Genomic DNA, 21,855 nt, shown 5'->3' on the forward strand with positions numbered 1-21,855 from the left:
GTTGGAAGGGACCCTAAAGCTCACCTAGTTCCAATCCCTGCCATGGGCAGGCACACCTTCCACTAGACCAGGTTGCTCCAAGCCCCGTCCAGCCTGCCCTTGAACACTGTCAGGGATGGGGCAGTCACAGCTTCTCTGGGCACCCTGTGCCAGCGCCTCAGCACCCTCACACGGAAGAATTTATTCCTAATCTCTGATCTGAATCTCCCCTATGTCAGTTTAAAGCCATTCCCCCTTGTCCTGCCCCTACAGGCCCTTGGAACAAGTCCTTCTCCATGTGTTTTCTGTAAAAGTCCCAAGTGATGCTTTCTACTAGCCTGATGGCAGTATCTGGTTGATGGTGCTGGGAAGAGGAGATGCTCCAGCCCTACCAGCCCTGTCTCTCATCACTGCCCAGGACCAACCCTTGGCACCACCATGATGACCATGGTCCCCAGATTTGGGAGATACCAGAACCCTTCTGAGGATGCTCCACTTTTCTCCACAGCCTGCTGCCAAGGAGAATGTGAATGGGTTGAAACAGGACCCACCAAAAGGACCCCCAAGAAACTCCCTAGTGCAGGGCAAGGATTTGTACCCATCTGCCATCTCCTGCTACTACCTGGTGCCCACTGCCTCATGGAGATGGGACTTGGGTCTCTTCACCTTTATTTGACAACAACTTACATTCCACTCCCAAAAGAGCTTCAATATATTATCTCAAGAGAGAGTATTTCTAGCATCAAAACTCGCTTTTACAGCCATATATCCTAAACTCCTTTATGGTTTGTTAAGTGGGACCTCCCCTCAGCATCCTCTCCCTCCAGAGAGCCATGAGCATCTCCTCTTGGAAATGGCGATTATGACATCAGTGATAGAGGGATCTTGATTCAGTCACATAAGACTAAGCATGTAACAAGGGAAAACACAGAAACTCTCAAATAAATGCATAAAGTTACTTTATTTTCAGTATACATTTAATTTTGAAAAATAGAAATGCTAAAATATCTCATCATCTTCATCTTTTGATTCCATAAAAGTCACAATAGAAAGCTTCATAAAACTGTAAAACACTATAATGTTATCAGGAATTTTGTGTTTTATACTACTGGAAAAAAAAATCATTTTAATATATTGAAATGTTTTCTGCTTTTTTTCCTTATGTTCCACCATCTTGATCCACTTCATTTTACATGACGGTTTTTATTCTTTCCTCCAAAGCAAATACAGAGAATTAAAAACATTAATAAAAGTATCTGAAAGTGCGCATTGATTCAAAATAAAATATAATAAAATAAAACCAGAAAGATGAATTGGCCACCATGACAAGGAAGGGTGGGCTCCAGGGGCAGGGACAAAGGTGGCTGCAGCTGGTGGCCATCACGAGGGTCCCACCACGAGGTGTTGGGTTTCATGTTGATTTTTAAGGGAATAACCAAGAAAGGAGACGCCATCACCAATGAAGTGCTATCATCAGGCACCAGGGAAGGAAACGCTTTTAGCTCCCATCACCAGAGTTGTGTGTGTTTTCTCCATGGAAAGCTACAGGAACCTTTGTCCTGTCCCTTCAGCAACACTCTGTACAACAGCTCCCTTGGGTTAAAACAAAAAACATAAAGTCAAAAAGAGAGAGCTCTAGATCAGCAGTCAATATATTTTAAGTACATTTAACATGGTTCGGAAGTGGAAGATCTCATTTTTGTGGAGACACATCACCAGGTGCCAGCAGATGGGAAGCCGCTTCGCTCTACCCACCTAGTTTGATCTTTTCTCCATCAAGTTATTGGGATTTCTACAAATCAAAGGTCTGGGCAAAACACAACACACTCTCAGCATCTGGAGGCTGTTTTCCCTTTGGGAGCCAGGGACTGGTGTTGACCAAGGGATGGAAACCATCTGTTGAAGCTCCTGAGGTTATCCGTCCTCCAAATAACCACAGAAGGCATCACAGAGATGCTCCTCTGGCCATTTCTGACATTTCCCAAGCCTTCCTGGTGCAGATTCAGGCTGGATTCCTAGGATGCTGATCCACGAGTCAACTCACAGCCAGAACCAAGACACCTTGGGAGTGAGGAGGGGAATGTATGGACGCGTGTGCATGTGTGTATGGGTTGTGCAGGCGCCTCTGCTGCTCCTTCCTCTTCATATTAAGCTCAAAGTACCATGGAATCCATCAACTCAACCTTCAGCCAAAGCCCTGTAGGGCAGTATGGTGGCCAGCTGCTTCTACAGGGCATCTGGGCAAGAAAAGAACAGCCCTATTCTGCACTTCCCCTCACCGATGTGGCTACTACGAGTGAGTAAATTTGGCATAAAAGGTCTCAGCACCATCATGAAATCCTGTTAAGTAAAACCAAAACAGACTTTGGTTTTGAACAGAAAGCAGCAACGTGCCTGTCCTCTGCAGTAGGATTTTTCTCCGCTGGGGAATCGGCCCTTACAGATGGGCTTTGTTCTTTTTTCTTTCAGGAAGCTTTTACTGTCTTACTTGTAGTCCTCATGTTTCACCAAAATAAAATAATGTTTTGATGAAGACGCTTTCCAATTTTCAACTTCCAAAATGCATGTTTACATGCATGCAGAGAGAAAAATCATCTCTCCCACAGTGATACATACTCACTTGGTTTAAAAACAAAAGCCTGGGCCTGCTGAATGGATGGATGGGTCTAGGACTCTGCAGTCAAGATTTAGGTTAAATTCTCTAGATGATGATGAACAGATGTGGGATGAAGAGGACGCAGATGTTTCCGAGCCTGGCAAACACAAGCGTTGGGATAACCATCCCAGTTGGCCAACCTCAACTATCTTTCTCCTCCGTTGTGCCGTCAACGTGCCTGAAGTGCATTAGGGGTCTTCTCATGTGTGGACATATACGCACGCACACACATCCCCCTGTGTTTCCAAAGAAGTAATTTGTACAACACCGTGTAGGAAATGAACAACAGGAATACAATCAGCATCTGTCCACTGATGCCAGCAGCCAGTGACTATTTTGCTTGTCATCGTTACATTTAAGACTCTTCCTAGATCACAAGAGATTTAAGTGACATCCATCTCCTTCACAGTAAAGTTACTTTTTAAAAAAATAAAATAACATAACAAGTAAAATAGATGCTTCAGAGTAGAAGGTGTCAATCAGACTGATCCAGCCCTATGCCACGTCCTGGAGATTGTGGTGGTGTGGTTTTGTTTTTGTGGGTTTTTTTCTCTGTAAAAATCACATTATATATGGTACAATACATTTTTTTGTACAGAAAGCCTGGCATCTAGAAATAAGAGGTAGAACTACTCGTAACTATATGTTTCCTGCTGCAGGAAAAATTCATTTTTCTTTACAGTAATTAAAAAAAGGTTAAAAAAATTGACAACAATAACGACAACAAAAAAAAGTTTTAGGTTAGGCCCCCATAATTTAAACAAAATAATCTAGGAAAATAACACTCTTCCATGTACCTGACAGATTAAGTCCATTAAAGTGTTTCTTTAAAAAACAAAAATTGCATAGGAAAGGGACATTTCAAAACACGTGCTACAGTGATGGCAATGGTTGGTCTGTGCTGGGAGTGAAGTACCTTTTCCTTTTCCTTCCTGTGTTAACTAAAAGTATAGGCTTTAAGAGCAAGTTAGTGTTAGCAGCACTTTCCAGCATCTTCCAGCAGGGTAAGCAAGGAATGAGCCTGGAGGTCAGGTTTGTTCTGCCAGGTGACAGATGGACACAGGGACACTGATTCATGACTACAGTAATGCCGGTTCCTCTGCCATCTCCCAGGGGTATGACACGGTATCCTTAATTCTTCTGCCCTCTGCTTGTGCATGTCGAGGTGACAGAGAAGGCAAAACGAGTCTTGGTCAGTGTGGGAGAATCTGGTGAGGAGGGACCAGAGGAGATCTGCAGGGGCAAGGGTGGAGGGGCAGCGTGGGATGTCTCATTACCTATGCATTGGGGTGCGGAGAGCATTTTAATGTTTGGCTAGTGACAAAACAAAATCCCATAGAAGTTTTAACAGACAGACACATTACAAAGTAGTTTCTGTTCCCTTGCTCCTCCAGAAATAACCATTGTCTTCAGGCTCAAGGTCTATTCTAATTTGAGGCACAACTTTTACTGGAGTTCGTGGAGGGCTGTGAAGAGAAAGAAGGACAAGGTGAGCATGGGAACTACCTCCAGGCTTCTTGGCCATTCTTAACATGGTCTGCCACACTCAGAACTTCTGCCAGCACAGCTTACCAGCACCCAAATCCTGGAAAAAAATCGATCTTTACAAAGAAAACAGAGGGTCAACTGGGAAAACTGCAGATCCTGGGATTTACTGAGACACCCAACGGAGTGTCACATCGAGCAATGGAACAAATGCTCGACTCCTGAAACCAGTTCCTTGCACTTGCATATACAAAACATCTATCAGAAACTGTCAGCTTGTAGACACCAAGTAAATAACCTTGTCAGGCAGTGGTCAGACAGCTTCTTAAGAGAAGACCAATATGTCACATAATATTAATGAGTTGGTCTAAACACTGCTCATGCCAGGAGGCAAACCCACCAATTTCTTGGACTGAGGAGCTCTGAGTATCTGGCACTTGTGCTTCACACCAAGCTGTGACAACTCTCCTCAGCTGCCTTTGAAGTAATCTGGTTATAGCCACTGAGATGATCTTCATGCACACTCCTGGAAGTGCAGATACTTCCAGTCAGGTTGGATGGGGCTTGGAGCAACCTGGTATAGTGGAAGGTGTTGCTGGCCGTGGCAGGGTTGGAAGTGGATGAGCTTTAAGGTCCCTTTCAACCCATTCCAGGATTCTACGATTTCAGAGGAGTATTACTGCCTCGGTGTAGAGCAGACTCCTAATGCTGGGAGAACCAAGCGGTTGAGCCTGGGCTGAGCTCTGAGCAATCATTACTTAACTCTACCCTGCTGCAATTTGAGGTTATTATTTAATCTATTTTTCACTACAGACATGGGAAAATGGATTACTTCCTCCTTGCGACATCCTGTTACATGACTGAAGGAAAGCACAGCAGGAATTTTCTCTCACTGTCTGTCTCTTTTCTTTTCCTAAAGACTAAACCAATCCAAATTATTTTAATTTTCCCCATGTAGATGTGTTTTTAGACTCCTCTAAGTTGATCAACACCTTTCTTCTGGGTTTTAGACCCCAAGCCAGCCACAGGTACTGAAGCTGGGGTCTAACAAAGGCTGGTGGAGACCCCAGGACTCCAGTTTCCCAATTCCAGCTCAGGATTAGAAATTCATAGAATCATAGGATGGCTTGGGTTAGAAGAGACCTTAAAGCTCATCTAGCTCCAAGTCCTTGCCATGGGCAGGGACACCTTCCACTAGACCAGGTTGCTGCAACCCTGTGTTGGGAATTCTTTCCAAGTGGTTTCTCAAAGTTTCCTATGGGGAAACAAAAACTTTGCTTCATTGACTTTCGGTATAATGAAGGGTAGTTGAGACAGTTTTGAGATATCACTGTAAAGCATTTTTTGGGGTGCTTACCTTGGCATGGTGTGTGATTGAAGGAAAGGAATTGTATCAGCATGATGTGTGGCGTTCAAGGAATGTTGGTGATTTTTCTCCTGTTGGGAAGAAAGGCTTGTTCGTCACTGCCTTCAGCACTGATAGCTTCTCCAAGCCCAGCCTCAGTTTCTCCATCTATTTGGCAATGCTTTTTTACTGCTGACTGCCTGCCAGATGAATTTCACAGCTTGTGAGTAAAAACACTTATTTTCTCTCTCTCTCAGCACCAAGATGAAATCCCCTGAACTGCCAACATGACCAAAAGCCTCATTTCCCAAGCCTTTCACCACCTTTAGGTCTTAGCACTTACCTTTTACCTATACCTCTTTAGTTACCCTGCACTCCTCACTGTTGCACCCAAACTCCCTGTGAGAAAATAGGTGCTTTCCTTTTCTGACCCAGCATGGGGAAGTGTACTCGCTATTAATAATAATGTTCTTGCTATTACTGAAGGAAAGCTAATGTCAGCAGTATTATTGTACTATAGTAGCGTACCTCGAATCCTAGAGCGCAGTTATAGTCAAGGACAATACCACAGTCTTGCTGGATTCCAGGTATTTTTCTAATCAAAGGCCTGATTTGATTTTATTTTATTGCTTAGTTTCTAAGTAAAAGCAGTAAATCAATTACTAGATTATAAAAATGTACAAGGAAGTTGTGAATGCTCCATCCCTGGCAGTGTTCAAGGCCAGGTTGGACATGGCCAGGTTGGACATGGCCTTGGGTGACATGGTTTAGTGTGAGGTGTCCCTGCCCATGGCAGGGGGGTTGGAACTGGATGATCTGAAGGTCCTTTCCAACCCTAACTATTCTATGATTCTATAAATAGGCAAACCAACTACTACTCTGCTCATGGGTGATTTACCCTGTGCTGTTTCACAGCACATTCCAACTAACAGGTTGACATAAAAATTATCTTTTTGTTACCTATTTCAGCCTTAGAGATATTGAAAACAGTGCATCTGATTGTAAAATTCTGGGTAACAACATGCAGGATGAAATTTGGTTTTAGCACATCAGGGTGTTTGCATAGAAAAATCAGGAGGATCTCTTTGGATTTTCTTTTATTTTCCTTATCAGCAAAACACTAAGAATATCTAAATAGTCAGGGAAATGCCTCTTTGGCTTTGTTTTGTAATGCCAATCCCTAAGTGTTCCTGTATCTAAAGACACACAGAGCAAGGCTTAGGATTGCCTGAGGCATCTAAATGCCACCAAAAGCAAGGGACTTGGGTACCAGCTCTTAAACGATAGTTTAAGGATCTAAAGATCTGTGGCTTTAGGTCCTACTCCTAGAAACCACCACCAGCCTTGCAGCAACACTCATTTATTACTATCATTTGTATTTCTCCCCTCCTGCCTCATGACAAACCAGCCTATTGATCTCCAGATGTGTTTAAGACCAGGTTGGACAGGGCTTTGAGCAGCCTGGTCTAGTGGAAGGTGTCCTTGCCTGTGGCAGGGGGCTGGAACTGGATGAGCCTTAAGGTCCCTTCCAACCCAAACTGTTCTGTGATTCTGTGGATCCCATTGCTCATTGTATTGTAAAAAGCGAGGGCAAATGCAAAAAAGCTAAGGTCAGCTGTTATTCCCATCACTCACTTAAAAGGTTATAATATGGAAAGTTTAAATGACTGAAAATAAAGATGGTAATTACCAACTACAAGTATTAAGGTAAGAAATTAATAAGCAACAGAATAGCACAAAGGCAAATCACCTAAGAAGGGAAATACGTTAATGGTCAACTGACCGTCAGTGTAACGTGCAATCAAGGACATGCTTAATTATTCTTTTAAGCACTGATTTTTGCAGCTGCTTGGCACTAAGGAAGCAAACAGTAACAGGACAGCGATGCAGTTTAGACATGCTGCAAATCCAGAACAGTAGGCTCGGAGGAAAAAAGTCAATCAAACCATCAACAGAGTTAACACAAAACAGGAAGGGTCAGAAAAGAGAGGACGAGAGTGGCCAAGAGACCTGCCAGTAGCTGAATAAAAGTGCTTAAGCTGGAGGCACCAGAAGGAACAACATAGAATTTGTATTGAGAAAAAAAAAAACAAAACCTCACAACCCCAAAATCTGTCATTAATCAGAGGCCTGGAAATTAAAAACAAGAAAAAAAAAGAACAAGAAAAAGTAATTCTCAAGTAATAGGAAGGCTGGTTTGTTTGCTGTTTTAAATCATTCTAAATATAGATAAATTTTTGTACTGCAAGTCAGAGTCAAGCAGGCATGCAAGAGGTTAGTTCTACTCACTGTCAGCAGGTTTGCTACCACTTAGGAAAGGTTCCTGCTCCATGATGTCCATTGGTATTTTAATACTTGGGACTTTTTCTGAGTAGGGGCAGTCAGACTGTGAAAGAAACGTGTAAAAGGTCTTAGAATACTTTCACTGCTTGCTCCCTTATCGTCTCCCGCAAATTAAAATTATCCTTCACACAGTTTCTGTAGGAATGAGGAAAAGAAAAGGAGAAAAAATAAACCGGCATCGTCTAGCTTAGTTGCCTGCTAGTTTCCACTGGTTCCCCCTGCACCCCACTTTCCCTCTTCCTTCACACTGGGAAAGTAAAACAGATTGAAGAAATAATCTGGTGTGATCAGTCTTTTCCCCTTTCCCCACCTCACTAGCTCCTTTTGCACCAGATTATAGGACAACATCCAATTCACCTTGGAGTCGGCTGCAGGAAATAATGATGGAAAACGCATCTGTAGGCAGCAATAACAGGACATTGCTCAGCCAAAAAAACCCAGTCCTCTGTGATTTCTGTAAACCCCCTTTTTACTTCCCAATTGCTCAACCAGGATAGGGCCAGACATGATACAGCAGCTGGAATGTCTCAACTCCCCCTTTAACTTAAGCTGAGTCAAACCCAGTCTTAATCACACCTCTATTTCCAGTAAAACAGTTCATCAAAAAAAGGGCCCTTCTAAGAATTCAGTGCTCCCAGCCAGCTGGGAGAAACTGGTCAAGAAGAGGCACAAGTACAGAGAGAAGCCATACACAGGAGTCCCTGGAGTTTGGGTCCCAGCATCACTTATGCCCCAGTGGCTTCAGTAAGCCACTTGCTTATGCTTAGTAGAAGTACTTGGAATTAATTTGCTTTTTAAACTTAAAAGTAACCTCTCATAACCAAGAAAAGGCTGATATTGCATAACTTGGCAAAGGAAGTGAGGAGGTGTTTGCCAGAAATGTTAACACATCTTTGTTCCTGGAGAGAACTAAACATGAGTACATGGTTGGTGTGGAGGGAGACCTTTGAATCAGGGCACGAAAATACTGCTGAGGCCAGAGAATCCTTCTCCCTGGATTATTATTATTATTTAAATTATTTTTTAACACAACCAACATCCAGTGCAGCGTTTCATATTCCAATAAGCAAAAACGTATCCTCAGGAGCATTTTTCCGAGGCTGAGGGATGCCCATAGCTCAAATAAAGATAAGCTTGCTGAGCAATGAAGCACTGAGGCAATGAAGCCATCCCCAAATCCCAGAGCGTAAGAGCTGGGTAACCTCACCAATGTATTAGCACTGTCTCAATGCTAATAAATCAATGTAAGAGGTCTGTGAACAGCAATGCTGATGATCAGAGTCTACTTTAGATTTCCTCATCTAAAATGAACAAGGAGACAGAGGAAATATCTGCAGTTGGCAAAACCCCCCCAAGGGGAGAAAAGACCATTACACAATACTTCTGACTGAAAATTTGTATACTAGCCCCTATATACTACAATAAAAAAAAGTCTGGCCTCTCTTGAATCATTAATTTTTTGACATAAAAATGGAAACGAAACCAAGGTGCTTGAGTTTTCATTTGGCAAATGGAGTAATTAGTTTGTGGGGGCATACTCCTGGAAGGGAAAGGGCAAAAATAATGAAACCAATAATGCCAAGTGCTCTATGCTCAGGAAGCTGGTAAAGCCAGTGCTGAAAATAAAACAAGAAGAGTTAAGAACCAAGATTTTGCATAAATTCTCTCACACATTAGATCAATTACTGTACCTGAAATTCATGAAAAGCCTGAGAAGGGAGGAGATAGCTTACAACATACTGGAAATATGGGCATCATGGCTCAGGATACGGTGCTGCTGGATTCAATTCAGTCAAGAGGAGGGGATGGAGTCAAACCCTTACTGACTATTCTCTATATACAGTAGGGCATTTTGCCTCATTTTGGTTTGCACCAAGTTATCAGCTCATGAAACCCTTGGCTCTCAGGAACTGAAGGAATGATGGAAACAGGGAGCTTGCTGTCTGAAATAAGAGCCAATCTCCCTAGCAGGGATTCAGTGTGATTTAACAAGGCATGGATCCAGGCTACCTCCTACAATGGTGCACCATCATCTCTAAGGAAGTCCAAGTTTTGCCTCTTGCAGTGTACATGCTCCACTTTAGGCACCATATATTATTTGTAGAAAGGTCTTTGATTATTTTCTCATTGAAATACCCTGACTTTGTTGCCTCTAACACAGATCTGCAGAGGTGTTACATAGCTCTCACATAAAGGACTCTGGTTCTAGCTTGCCTTCCACCAGTATTGAGGTTGTCTTCCCTGTTGACCCAAACTTGAGCAAGATCAGGCATCGGGGTGGTCTGGGGGAGCTCCTGGAGCTGCCATTTTTCTCTCGAGGACATCAGATGTATTATCTACCCCACAGGGAGGGCTGATTTGGTTAATCTGCTCATTGCAGGAAGGATGCAGATGATACCGCCAGCATAAACCCTCCAAACACAGAGCAAAGCCCTGTCAGTGACCTGGGCAGGGGGCTTGAGGAAGGGACAGCTGACTTTTCCTGCTGCCTGCCTCCTCCCAAAGAGCAATCCCTTCTCACTTCTTTTTCCTGCTGTGTTAAAATGTTTTGGTTTTTTTTCCATATTTCGGCCATCTTACCTCCGCCTGCATCATAGAAAAGCCCTTCTTCAGGAACCCAGGCTGGTGCACAGTAGTTCATGCTAGAACTGGGTAGGAGAATGTTCAAAGGCACGAGGACTACATTTCTTCTTTTTACATATACAGGAAAAAATAGAACAATCTAAGGCACATGGATCTGGTCTAGGCAGGTCACCTTGCTCAGCAATGACATAAGCAGCTACATTTCACTATTTTAGGGCATTCTGCAACCTAAGGTAGGACCAAAGAGTATGCTGCATCAGGGCATGTATGCTTTGGAAATACTTAGGTCATGCGTATTATCACCAGAAAGCAGTCTTGCCTTCAGTGCGACAAGTCACATATATTTGTGCCTTTAAAAAGAGTAATTAAAAAAGTATCAAAAAAAGAAACCAGAAAACATTCAGAAGCAAAAGAGCTGCTGGTGAAAACCATTCTCCTCCTAAAATGTAAAAGACAGCGACAGGGGAGAGAGGCAGAGGAGGGCAAGATGAAACCAGGCAGGATGATGAAAGGTGTTCTAGTAAAGGGCATGACATCTCAGCAGGTATCTAGTGTTCTTGTGGAAAGTGTGATTTCATTTTTGGCAGCGCCAGTATGACCTGCCACAGGCTGGTGACATCTGAAAAAGGGAAGACAATGTAGAAAAGGAAGCTTGTTTGTTTGCTGCAGCAGCAAAAGACTGAACCGTTCGGCTTCAAAAGAGGCTGGGGAGGGGCATGGACTGTCCCCTGAGATTAGCTACCTAGAAATGAGTGATTTGACAAGACCAGAAAGCTCCTTACATCATCATTGTCACTGTCCACACTGCCCTTCTTCTTCTTCTTCTTCTTCTCATCCTCTTTCTTTTTCTTATCCTTTTCTGGAATGACGTCGTCAAGAAAGCTTAAGTCATGCTGGGAGAAGAGGTAGTCCATGGCTTTTCTGACTGCTACAAGTGCCAGGATCTGAAAAGGCAGACAGGGACATCTCAGTCACAATTTACCTTTAATAGGGAACACCGTGCATTCCTCTTTATGCTGCTTCTTAATCCCACATGCTTTAATTCTGGCTGGAAATAAACATACCATCACCAGATGCCTACCAAGACCCACAGGCTGAAAACTCAACTTGACTACTAACAGACATAACCCTGACAACTGCAGACTTCCTTTAAGATAAAAAGTTAGTTCTGAGCAATGATGATCAAGGGCACAAACAATTCCTAGCAAAAGATCTCAAACTTCGACTTACGTAACTCAAGACGCAATTATAGAAGTAAGAACTTACTTAGGGGGTGGAAAGATGCCATGTAGACACCCGTCATTATGCTGTTATGAATTACTTGTGTATTAAAAGTGCTTTATATAAACAGAGGTTTGGTTATTGGCTGGATCTTCGTAGATTGGAAGTTTATATTTATAGCCTTTTTGATCATGAGTGCAAATAATTGAGGTTTTGTCATCAGACCCAGCTACCTCTAAGCTGTGACTACATCACCGAGTTTGCACCGTTGTAAAAAACTTCAGCAGTCTTCACTTCACTCGTATTCTCTCTTACAGGCAAAGAGCGTCCAGACCTTAGATTCAGCTTTCAACAGCATGAAAATGCAGTGGAACAGCATTTCAGTGGGAACTGCTTATCTTTAATGCCTTTATATATGAGCATGTGTCCCAGCAAGAACATTTGGAGGATTTTTTTCACATGCATCGTCTTTTCTCTTCTCATTTCACCAGCAGCAGAGAAAAAACGCTTGACCTTGTTCTGTTTTCTGGTTTCCCCTTCCTAACTGCACCCACAACTGAAATTCTGCTTGTCTGTAAACCTGAAACCAGGTGATATTGGGCACAGGTTTCTTCAGGGAGTTTCATGAAGCTTCGACTTTTCAGCAGTCTAACCCATGTCCATGCCAGAGACCAGACTTGGCAGAATCTTTGTGCATGCAGCTATGATCTCATTGGATCCACATCTAATCCATCTGTCCCTATGGCTGTTCCAGCTGAGCTACAGGTCAGGCACAGAGGTGGAGAAGGACCTACTCTGTGCTCCCTCATTTAATGTGCATGGTCCCAGGTTTTGATGCCTGAGGCAAAGTGTACATATAAACTCCTCGTAACAGTTGTTTGGTTTTCATTTGGTGTAAGTGTCCATATTTATACTTCTAGCAATAATCTAAATGCACAGAAAGCTGTTTCATTATTCCCCTGCTACCAAGGGAACAGAAATACTTACACGGAAATACTATATCAAACTGACTGAAGAGTATATATTTAAGAAACAGTTGCTCTGCATCATGAACATTTTACCTCTCAACATCCAAAATGAGTTTGAACACGACTCTGATATGCATTATTAGGAGGAGGACAAGCATCCTGTAGACTTACATTTCATCCTCTGATGTGAAACACATGAAATCAACATTATTGTCTTTTCACTCAAGCTCAAGGAAAAAAAACATTATTTTTATTTTGCTGCTGATTTAGCTAATCCTTCCCTCTGTTTGACACACCTCTTAGCAGCGAGCCTCACTCTTGGTTCTGTCACTTTGTGCTATTTAAAAGCAAGGGAGGCATTTTCTGCATGGTAATTAGTGTGGACTGAAGAAGTAAAAGTATACACCACTCATTTGTTATGCAGCTCGAGGAGAAAACATGGGAAATCTAACCTTGGCAGCCAGAAATAGTCAGAAATAACTACAGCTTTCTGGAAAAAAATTAACTTTCCAGGCTTGTTTTCCTCCAGAGGATTCATGGAAAGGCAGCCATGGGGAAACTGACCCAATACAGTCTTCCCTCACAATGGAGGCAGAGCCCCAAGCTGAAGATTTAACAGGGAGAGGCTGTTTGCCTGTTCATAGGAGGGTATGACCGTGAATGAAAGGTGAAGGCTGCAAAAGGATGTGAAGAAGATCATCACCTACCATGACAGGGAATATGATAGCAGCCACAGTTGACTTGAGGATCCAGAGGAGGGCCAGGCACACTACCTGCAGGAAGGTGAACAGATGGACCCTGCGCAGCGGGACATGGCGCAGGTAGATGAAGTCAGGCTGGTGTTTTAGAGGCATCAAGAGCAGCTTCAGACGATCCATGAACTGGGGAGGAGAAGAAATGGAGATTTAAACCCAGGATATAAGCGAAAGAGATACAAAAGCATTATTCCACTTCGGAATGTGACCTTGAATCAACTTGCTTTCTTTCCATTAAGATGGACCCAGTAGAAGACCCAGCAGATATGCTCTATCCTCATGGATGTGTGCTTAATGCAGGGTGGACTAAACATGTTAATTCATCTGTCTCAAATGCAGGTCCTAGGTCTACCCTATAGTTGGCAACTAAATCAGGTTGGACATGGCTTGGAGCAACCTAGTCTAGAGGAAGGTGTCCCTGCCTGTGGCAGGGGGTTGGAACTGGGTGAGCTTTAAGGTTCCTTCCAACCCAAACAAGTCTGGGATTCTATGATCTTCTGGAGAAGGCCCAGCAGGGAGCCAGCTCCTGGCTGTCAGGGGGACTCACCTGCACGCCATTGAGGGAAGCAACACCCATGTAGAGGAAGACACCATAGAGCACAGGCATGGGAATGAACTGTTGGGGGAAGAGCAGGAGACACTGAGTGAACAACCTCCACACACAACACACAATTAACATGTTGGTGGACATGATTCCTAGCCTCGGAACACCACAAATCGAGATGCACCTATGCATGTCACAGGTAATAAAGCAAGCAATCCTTTGTGTTTCAAGAGCCAGAACATTTGTGCAGTCACTGGAGGGCTGAGGAGCTGGGCAGGGGCTGAACAAGCCCTGAGTTCCACCAATTAAATGGGAAGAAGTTCTTCACTATGAGGCTGGTGAGGCACTGGCACAGCCTGCCCAGAGAAGCTGTGGCTGCCCCATCCCTGGCAGTGTTCAAAGCCAAGTTGGACGGAGCTTGGAGCAACCTGCTCTAGTGGAAGGTGTCCCTGCTCGTGGCAGAGGTTTGGAAGTGGATGAGCTTTAAGGTCCTTTCCAACCCAAACTAGTTTCTGACTTGGATGTCCCTACAAGAACTAAAAGGAATGAAGCCAGGCAGTGTCAGTCAGTCAGCAAATTAACAAAGAGACGGAGTAAATGTGTTCCAGTAAGCCTCAACCTGCTTTTCATGTAGTACAGAATATCGGGTTGGAAGGGACCTCAAGGATCATCTGATCCAACCTTTCTAGGGAAACCATGACCTAGAGTAGATGTCCCAGCACCAAGTCTGGACAAATCAAAAGTATCCAACCCTGGGGATTCCACCACAATCCTGAGATTATTCCAGTGGCTGGCTTTCCTCATATTGAAAAATTTTCCTCCTGTGTCCAGTCGGAATCTCCTCAGAAGTAACTTGTGCCCACCACCCCTCATCTTTTCTATGTGAAAACCTCTTGGCTTCTGGTGAGAAGCAGAAGGTAGAGAAGAAGAAAAGACAGCATGATCCTGTGGTATGTCCAGCTCAGTAAATCATGGAAATCCATGAATCCTGCATTGGTGATGACAAGTCATGGCAACCAAATCTCTGACTGCTCCATCTTTCACACATGTTAATCCACAAATATTCACAAACACAGGACAGTGAATAACTTTCTTCACTGCCACTGCTCTTTAAAACACCAATTTCTGCTCCTTTAAGTACTACATGCTGCCCATTCCTCCATCACTGGTCCTGCCATCAGGGACATCGCCCTTTGGAAGCGAGGAAGGTGCATGGTAACACACAGGAAATGAGCAAGTCTTTGTGTGGTTTAGTTTGAACCCAAGCAACACGGACAGAGCTCTGCCGTGTCGCCGAAGGGAAGCCTTGATGCAGTGACGGGCGGCTGCCACTGAACGGCAGCCACGGCCCAGCCAAGGCTCCCACGACACCGGCGGCCAGCACTACCGCTTGTAACGCATTGAGCAGGCAAACAGCGGTGTTTTATCGTATTCCCCACCACATTATTCATTGTTTACTGGCTCAAAAACAGTGATGTGCAAGTATCTCTGGAGGCCTTGATCCCCAACACATGCATTTCACTTAGGTACATGAGTACCAATGTCACCAGGCAATGTGCCATCCTTCCCAGCCTATATTCTTCCCTTCCCTCCAGAGTCTTATTCCCTACCATCCCCTGCAAGCTTCATGATTCCTAATAAATCTTTCTCATGAATTTATTCCATTCCTTGAGAGAGCTGCATTGATATTTTACCCCAAAAGCCAGGAGTTTTTGCCACAGCTGGGGTTCAGTGTGGCCACCACGGGGAGGGATGAGAAGCCAGCATGTGGTTCACATAGCTGTGTGTGTCCAAGGGATTCAGAGCCCTCACTGAATCTGAGAGATTAGACAAGATAATATCTCCTCTAGCAAATTGGGTAGGAGGCTTTCAGAGTCGAGCTTTTTAGCCCATTTACATTGCTCTTTCCCTCCCCTTCTAGTTCTGTTAGCTTTAAAGAAAGAAAAATGTCCAAATATTATTTCCCTATCCCATGATAATTAATCCGTAAATCATCCCTAGGTGAAACCTCAGTACATTATCCTGCAAGTAGCAAGCAGTGCGTTCATTCTGGAAGACTTGCTTTTGGCAAAGTATTCCCTAACTATGGGGTTGCTGGCTCTGGCACTCCAAGCAAACCTGCTGCTAGCCAACAGAATTAAAAATGTATTTATAGGAACATTCAAAACCAGCACAAACACTGCAAAACCCACAAAAAACAAAGATTGGATTGCCTGGTTTTATTGAATTTGGGATTGTTAGTGTCCAATTTGCCGCTGGCATGAGGAGACTGCAATGTTCTGCAATGGATTTAGCAAGCGGTTCTCTCGAGGAGAGGACCCTGCCACTTTGTTAAAGGTCCTGAAACACTGCCAGGTTCTTCTCACTGGCACGTGGGTGAGGAGCGTGCCCATTTATCCTCAGGAGTCCTCCCACCAGTATCTTCCTCGTATGTGTTCTTAGGGGAAGCACAGACAAATAATTAATGAATGAAGCAATAACAGGGGGAATAATGGACCCCAGTGCAATAGAGGAAGAGAGATCTTGCAGGGAAAGGTCACATGAACTAACAGACAGAATTATTACCAACCAGGCATTAAATTAAGGGCACGGAAATGCCTGTTTGTGCAGAGGAGGAAATTTGCCAAGACACAAAAATTTGCCAGTTGTAAAAACAACCTTAGGAATCAAGAATAGGAACACGCTGACTTTGTAAAGCCACCTTCTCAGCTTTATACATACACAGGCAGTATCACTGCTCTCTGCTTGCCTCCTCCCCTTCGGGCTCACATCTACCTGTGCCTTGCAGTCCCCGTGGCTTCCAACCTCCTCATGACCAAAAAACTCCTTTGCTTCCTACAGAAATGCTTCTCCATACACCTGTCTGCTCCATCAGGGAGTTAGCATGCATACTGCCATTGTTCCAATACATATGTTACTTTTCTGACATATTCTGCTCATACCATTAGTCCAAGGAGATGGACTTCTGCAGCTGGTATCTCCAGAATACCTGCACTTGGTGCCACTGAAACCATCGTCCCTGGGGAAGGTGGTATTCTCCACAAGACATGGCTAAGCAGGTTTTCAGTTTCCTTCCACGACCTGATGACCTACTAAGGACATGTTTCTCTGTGGCTATATGCCAACAAATTTCAAGGTCTTGGAAAATAGCTACCCACCTAGATTAAATGGCACATCAGCAGCACATCTGTCCAGAGCCTTGGCTAAACTCACTCTTGTGAGCAGATTAAAAAAACTACATTTAATTGCACTGCTTCCCCCAGAAGCACATTTTCCATACTGGGCATTGCTTCTGATCGATAAAGAATGTGCTATTTCAGGAGGATCTAACCTAAAAAAATGAAAATTTGATTGCTGCAGGAGCTTCACACTGTCTTGGCAGCTGCAGCAGGCAGGGTACAGCTCTGCTATGGCGGTGGCAATGGTCCCGAAGATTTCTGGCCAAAACTGTACCCATGGATAATACCATCAGCTGTAGACTCTGCTCATTGCCACCATTTCTGCTTATTCTTCTGTGTTGTGGCTGCCCCATCCCTGGCAGTGCTCAAGTTCAGGTTGGACGGGGTTTGGAGCAACCTGGTCTAGTGGAAGGTGTCCCTGGCCATGGCAAGGGGTTGGGACTGGATAAGCTTTAAGGTTCCTTCCAACCCAAACCAGTCTGTGATTCTGTGGAGATGCATGCATGCTCAAATAAATACAAATGTACTTTTAAATCAACATATCCATCTGTTAACCTGTGTCTTCCACACAGCAACCCTACTGCATTGCCAACTGTCCTTCCATCATGCCACCAGCAGGCTCTCAAGCTTTATCCTCAATATATTTTCCACAAAACACATGCACAGCAGAAGTGTGCAATATAGAAGGAAACTTTATGCAAACATGGAAGACAAATCTTAAAATGAAAAAAAAAATCACAGCCTCAAGACCACCAGCCCTGAACTCGGTAACTATTACTATCCAGCACACTACAACAATGTTATTCTTTCCTTCCAAAAGGTTTGTATTTAAGCTTCCAGAAAATTGTAAAACTGCATCAGCAATTTAGTTCTCACTTATCTTCTTTTCCACACTTCAATGATGAGCTTTTTCAGTAACATAAAAATAGCCTGATAGTGGTGGTGGTCCTATCTTGGCTGTGTGAACAGAAGGAAGCAGAAAAGATGCCACCCTTACCTTTAGGATGGGAGCCATGAAGACAGACACACCAGTCAGAATGAAAACGATGACTCCCGTGACTCTCTGCTCCCTGAAACAAAATCACGGGGTGAGCAGGATGGCTTCAGCTTTTGCCCTGCTTTTAGCCCTCCATTTTTCAAACACCTGATCAGTTTTTGTATGTTGCTCTGCTGTCTGGGGATCAACAGCATGCTGCTACTCGATAAGGAGGAGTGTGTTTACATATTAAACATTAGAAACCAACAATCCAAATCCTCTGCACAGCAGGATTTATAGCAGGCAAATAGGTAATAAATCACTAGCTCCCCACTCTTAGATTAGTAGCCTATTTCAAGTCCTGGTCATAGAACCCCAGCAGTTGGACAGATGGTGCAGGACTCTGTGGGGTGCTGAACACGTGTCTTCAGCTGCTCCCTTCATCCAAAAATACTTTGGCCAGTCGTATTTCAGAGTACTGAAAGTTAAGCCATTAGATTTCTATTTAGTCACTTAAACAAGTGGTTGATTTCCAGAAGTGCTCCTATGGGCAGCACTTCACTTAATTAAGGCAATCAAATACAGAAAAAAATTGCTTGATTAAGTAGAGCTGATGGCTCTAGGCATGGCAGGTTTACACTTTTTACCATTCTGTTTGCTAATGTCCAATTTCCACAGGTGAAGAAGTCTGCAGCAAATTTATCTCCTTTCTCAATGACAGGAAAACTGCATCTGATCTGGTTGAATAAACTTTTGAGGAGTTACATGGGTATTTGTCCAAGGAATTGCCAGAGAGCAATTCCCCCTGAACCTCTGCACGTGTCCTGCTTGAAGCAAGACCATTTATAGTACAAACTGATCTCTGCAGGCAAACAAGGCAACTAAGGCCTTTCTGGCTTGACATACCTCACTCCCAAAAACTTGGGCTGCTCTCCAGGAGCTGAAGTTTCTGTCTCCATCTTCAAGCTGTCGATATGAGCAATGGAGATGACAGTAGCAGCAACATACCAGGGCAGACCCATAAAGGAGCATATGATCATCAGAATAGCCACCCAGAACAAGTCCAGATGATATCCAGCACCTTTCTGTGAAGGGAGACAGATAACCTTCAGCTTAATTATTCTAAATACCAATGAAACTGTCAGGGCTCCAACCCATTTCCTTCTACAGCATCTTTTGGCCACAGAAACTGTCATAAGAATCACAGAATCATAGAATGATTTGGGTTGGAAGGGACCTTAAGATCATCTAGTTCCAACACCCTTGCCATGGGCAGGGACACCTCACACTAGACCATGTCGTCCAAGGCTCTGTCCAACCTGGCCTTGCTCACTGCATTTACTACTTCTTAGGGCAACCCATTCTAGTGCCTCACCACCCTGACAGTAAGAGCTTCTTCTTTATATCTAATCTGAACTTTCCCTGTTTAAATTTGAACCCACTACCCCTTGTCCTATTGTTACAGTCCCTGATTAGGATTCCCTCTCCAGCATCCAAAGAGCAGAGTAGGAGACATTGCTCCTTAAAGGGTAGACTACCTGACTCTGCAGGGAAAACAGATAAGTGTTAAGAGTTCAGGCAAGCTCTGAAGACAACAGCATGCAGTAAGCCCTGGAGAGCACCAGACTTCTAAGCAAGTCTGGCAAAAGACCAGATACCTTGTAGACACTACATAGTGCCTGGAGGTTCAGCAGGTACAAGCTGGGACCAGTCTAATAGCTCCTTACAGAGGTAGCTTGACACAGCAGCCCATGAGTTAGACAGCCACCTTCACCAAAGGATATTTGGTGAGGTAAATGAGGTAAATCATTGCTGTGCTACGAGGACTCCTTCTGAGGTGGTGGGAGACCTAGATTGGTACCTTCTTAAGCCAAGTCACCTTGTGTCTGTGTAAGTGACAGCTTAGATGTGTACAGGGCTTTCAACACCCTTCAAATCCTAAAGGTAACATTTGCCATTTGCTGCCTTAGAGTGAGATGTGAAGTCCCATATTTAGAATAAGGATCAGCTGGTGGATCTCACGGTTCGGTCTTCACAACTGGTCTGAGCCTTGCTGATAGTGCCTGGTGGTTGCACCCACCTCTGGGATTTTTTTGGGGAAAGCAACAAGAACAGCTGATGGGCTCATACCCTATTGAAAGGAGAAAGCTTTCCCTCTTCACTCCTTTTGAAAGACCTCTGATCTTCTATTTTTTTAATCCTTTAATGAACTAACACATGAACTCCACCAGTCACAAGTGCCAAGAGAAGAAGCAAAGAAACAGAAGAGGCACCAAAGAAAGGGATCTACAGAAAAAACACTTGAAAAATCTCTAAGGTCTGCTATTTGAAAGAAGATTAACCTTTTTTTAATCCTGTTCTATTTGATTTTATTGGAAAGAACAAATGATCTGGACCTATTTGGTGACCCAAGAGGGAAAGCAATCCAGCTCCTCATAAAGAGTCCTCATTGTTTTCCTCATATGTGCGCCGCTTACCTTGGCTGGCCAGCAGCACTGGGACAGGCACTTAGTGACAGCCTGCCAAGACTCCAGCAAGGAGCTAGCAGAAAAACCCTGTTCTTCTTCTGGACTACCATAGATTTTGCACATGGAGCTGTTTTTTGTTGCAGAGTAGCAGAATCGGACTCAAGAACTTCCAATTAAACAAAAGAATGTCCTCACAACCATAACAAAAGAAGCAGGAAATAAAGTTTTTATATGAAACAGTACTTTGCTGGACTGTTTATAGCTTGTTACTAAAAGAGTACAGCCAGTGCGGACAGCATAATCACGTTGAGAGTGTCTATAAGCTGAAGAGATGAGGAGCCTCTTCTTCATGGAAAAATAACACTGAATATATTCCTCCAGTGGTTAAGAAAATGATAAGTCTGCTTTGGTGGGTGCATGAGACGGTAGTGACAGGACAAGGGAGAATGGCCTCAAGCTGACAGAGGGGAGATTTAGACTAGATATTAGGAAAAAATTTTTACTATGAGGGTGGTTTGGCACTGGCACAGGTTGCCCAGAGAAGCTGTGGCTGCCTCATCCCTGACCGTGTTCAAGGCCAGGTTGGATGGGGCTTGGAGCAACCTGGCCTAGTGGAAAGTGCCCCTGCCCATGGCAGGGGCTTGAAACTGGATGAGCTTTAAGGTCCCTTCCACTCCAAACCAGTCTGTGATTCTATGATTAGGAAGATGCGGGCACAGATATATTGAATATATCTGCCCAGATTGAGATGGCAAAAAGGGACCTTCTGAGGGTTTTGGTTAATTTTTTTTAAACCAGCCCTATAAGCCCATCAGCCAGCACTCATCGCTGTGCACAACAAACCCTTCCCATTCCCTGTTACTCTGCCTTTCTCCTCCAGGTCAGGTTGACGACAGTCTTAAATCACACACTGGTTGTCTAATGTCCACAGTGACCATGTGAATGGAAAAATCCTCCTCTTTTCCACGTAAAAGCTCCATTCAAATTTCCAGCTGGTATCTAAATAATAACCCAGCATTACCCATGTTTTGAGGGAGTCTTTATTCTCACGGGGTAGGCTACTTGAAACATGCCCCATTAGCAGGAAGGGAGAGTTGTCTTTTACATGAATTTAATATTTTTCAATAGAACTGGCCATGCAGGGCAAGGAAAAACCCTAAAGGCATGAAAAACTGCATAGCACCGGTCTGGAAAGTTTATTTAAAAAACAGAACTACATCCTAGGCTGTTATATGTCAGTGGATACAAAGCTCTTCTTTAAATAACATCCAACTGTGGCTATGCCCTTGGTATGTCCCATATCTGCAGCTTACTGGCTTGTTCTAAGGGAATGAACAGTTTTGGTAGGAAGTA

The 21,855-nt window shown here is 43.8% G+C and overlaps 1 protein-coding gene across 8 annotated transcripts in view; it reads right to left on the reverse strand.

Moving 5' to 3' along the window:
- Positions 1 to 921: 921 nt before the first annotated feature.
- The window catches only part of SLC4A4 (solute carrier family 4 member 4), a 205,742-nt gene continuing 184,808 nt past the window's right edge, over positions 922 to 21,855 (reverse strand). For all 8 annotated transcript variants that reach the window (XM_062614164.1, XM_062614169.1, XM_062614167.1 and 5 more), the window contains 8 exons: positions 18,941 to 19,119; positions 18,056 to 18,128; positions 13,883 to 13,951; positions 13,288 to 13,461; positions 11,174 to 11,335; positions 7,755 to 7,851; positions 5,478 to 5,557; positions 922 to 4,101 (listed from right to left, as the gene is read on the reverse strand). In XM_062614164.1, the coding sequence (XP_062470148.1) occupies positions 5,514 to 5,557; positions 7,755 to 7,851; positions 11,174 to 11,335; positions 13,288 to 13,461; positions 13,883 to 13,951; positions 18,056 to 18,128; positions 18,941 to 19,119 (798 nt within the window). In that variant the 3' untranslated portion in view covers positions 922 to 4,101; positions 5,478 to 5,513. The remainder of the gene's footprint in view (positions 4,102 to 5,477; positions 5,558 to 7,754; positions 7,852 to 11,173; positions 11,336 to 13,287; positions 13,462 to 13,882; positions 13,952 to 18,055; positions 18,129 to 18,940; positions 19,120 to 21,855) is intronic.

Source organism: Pezoporus occidentalis, unplaced genomic scaffold (assembly GCF_034315485.1).
Source record: "Pezoporus occidentalis ecotype Australia unplaced genomic scaffold, CSIRO_AGI_Poc_V1 ctg172, whole genome shotgun sequence".
Classification (NCBI taxonomy): domain Eukaryota; kingdom Metazoa; phylum Chordata; class Aves; order Psittaciformes; family Psittacidae; genus Pezoporus; species Pezoporus occidentalis.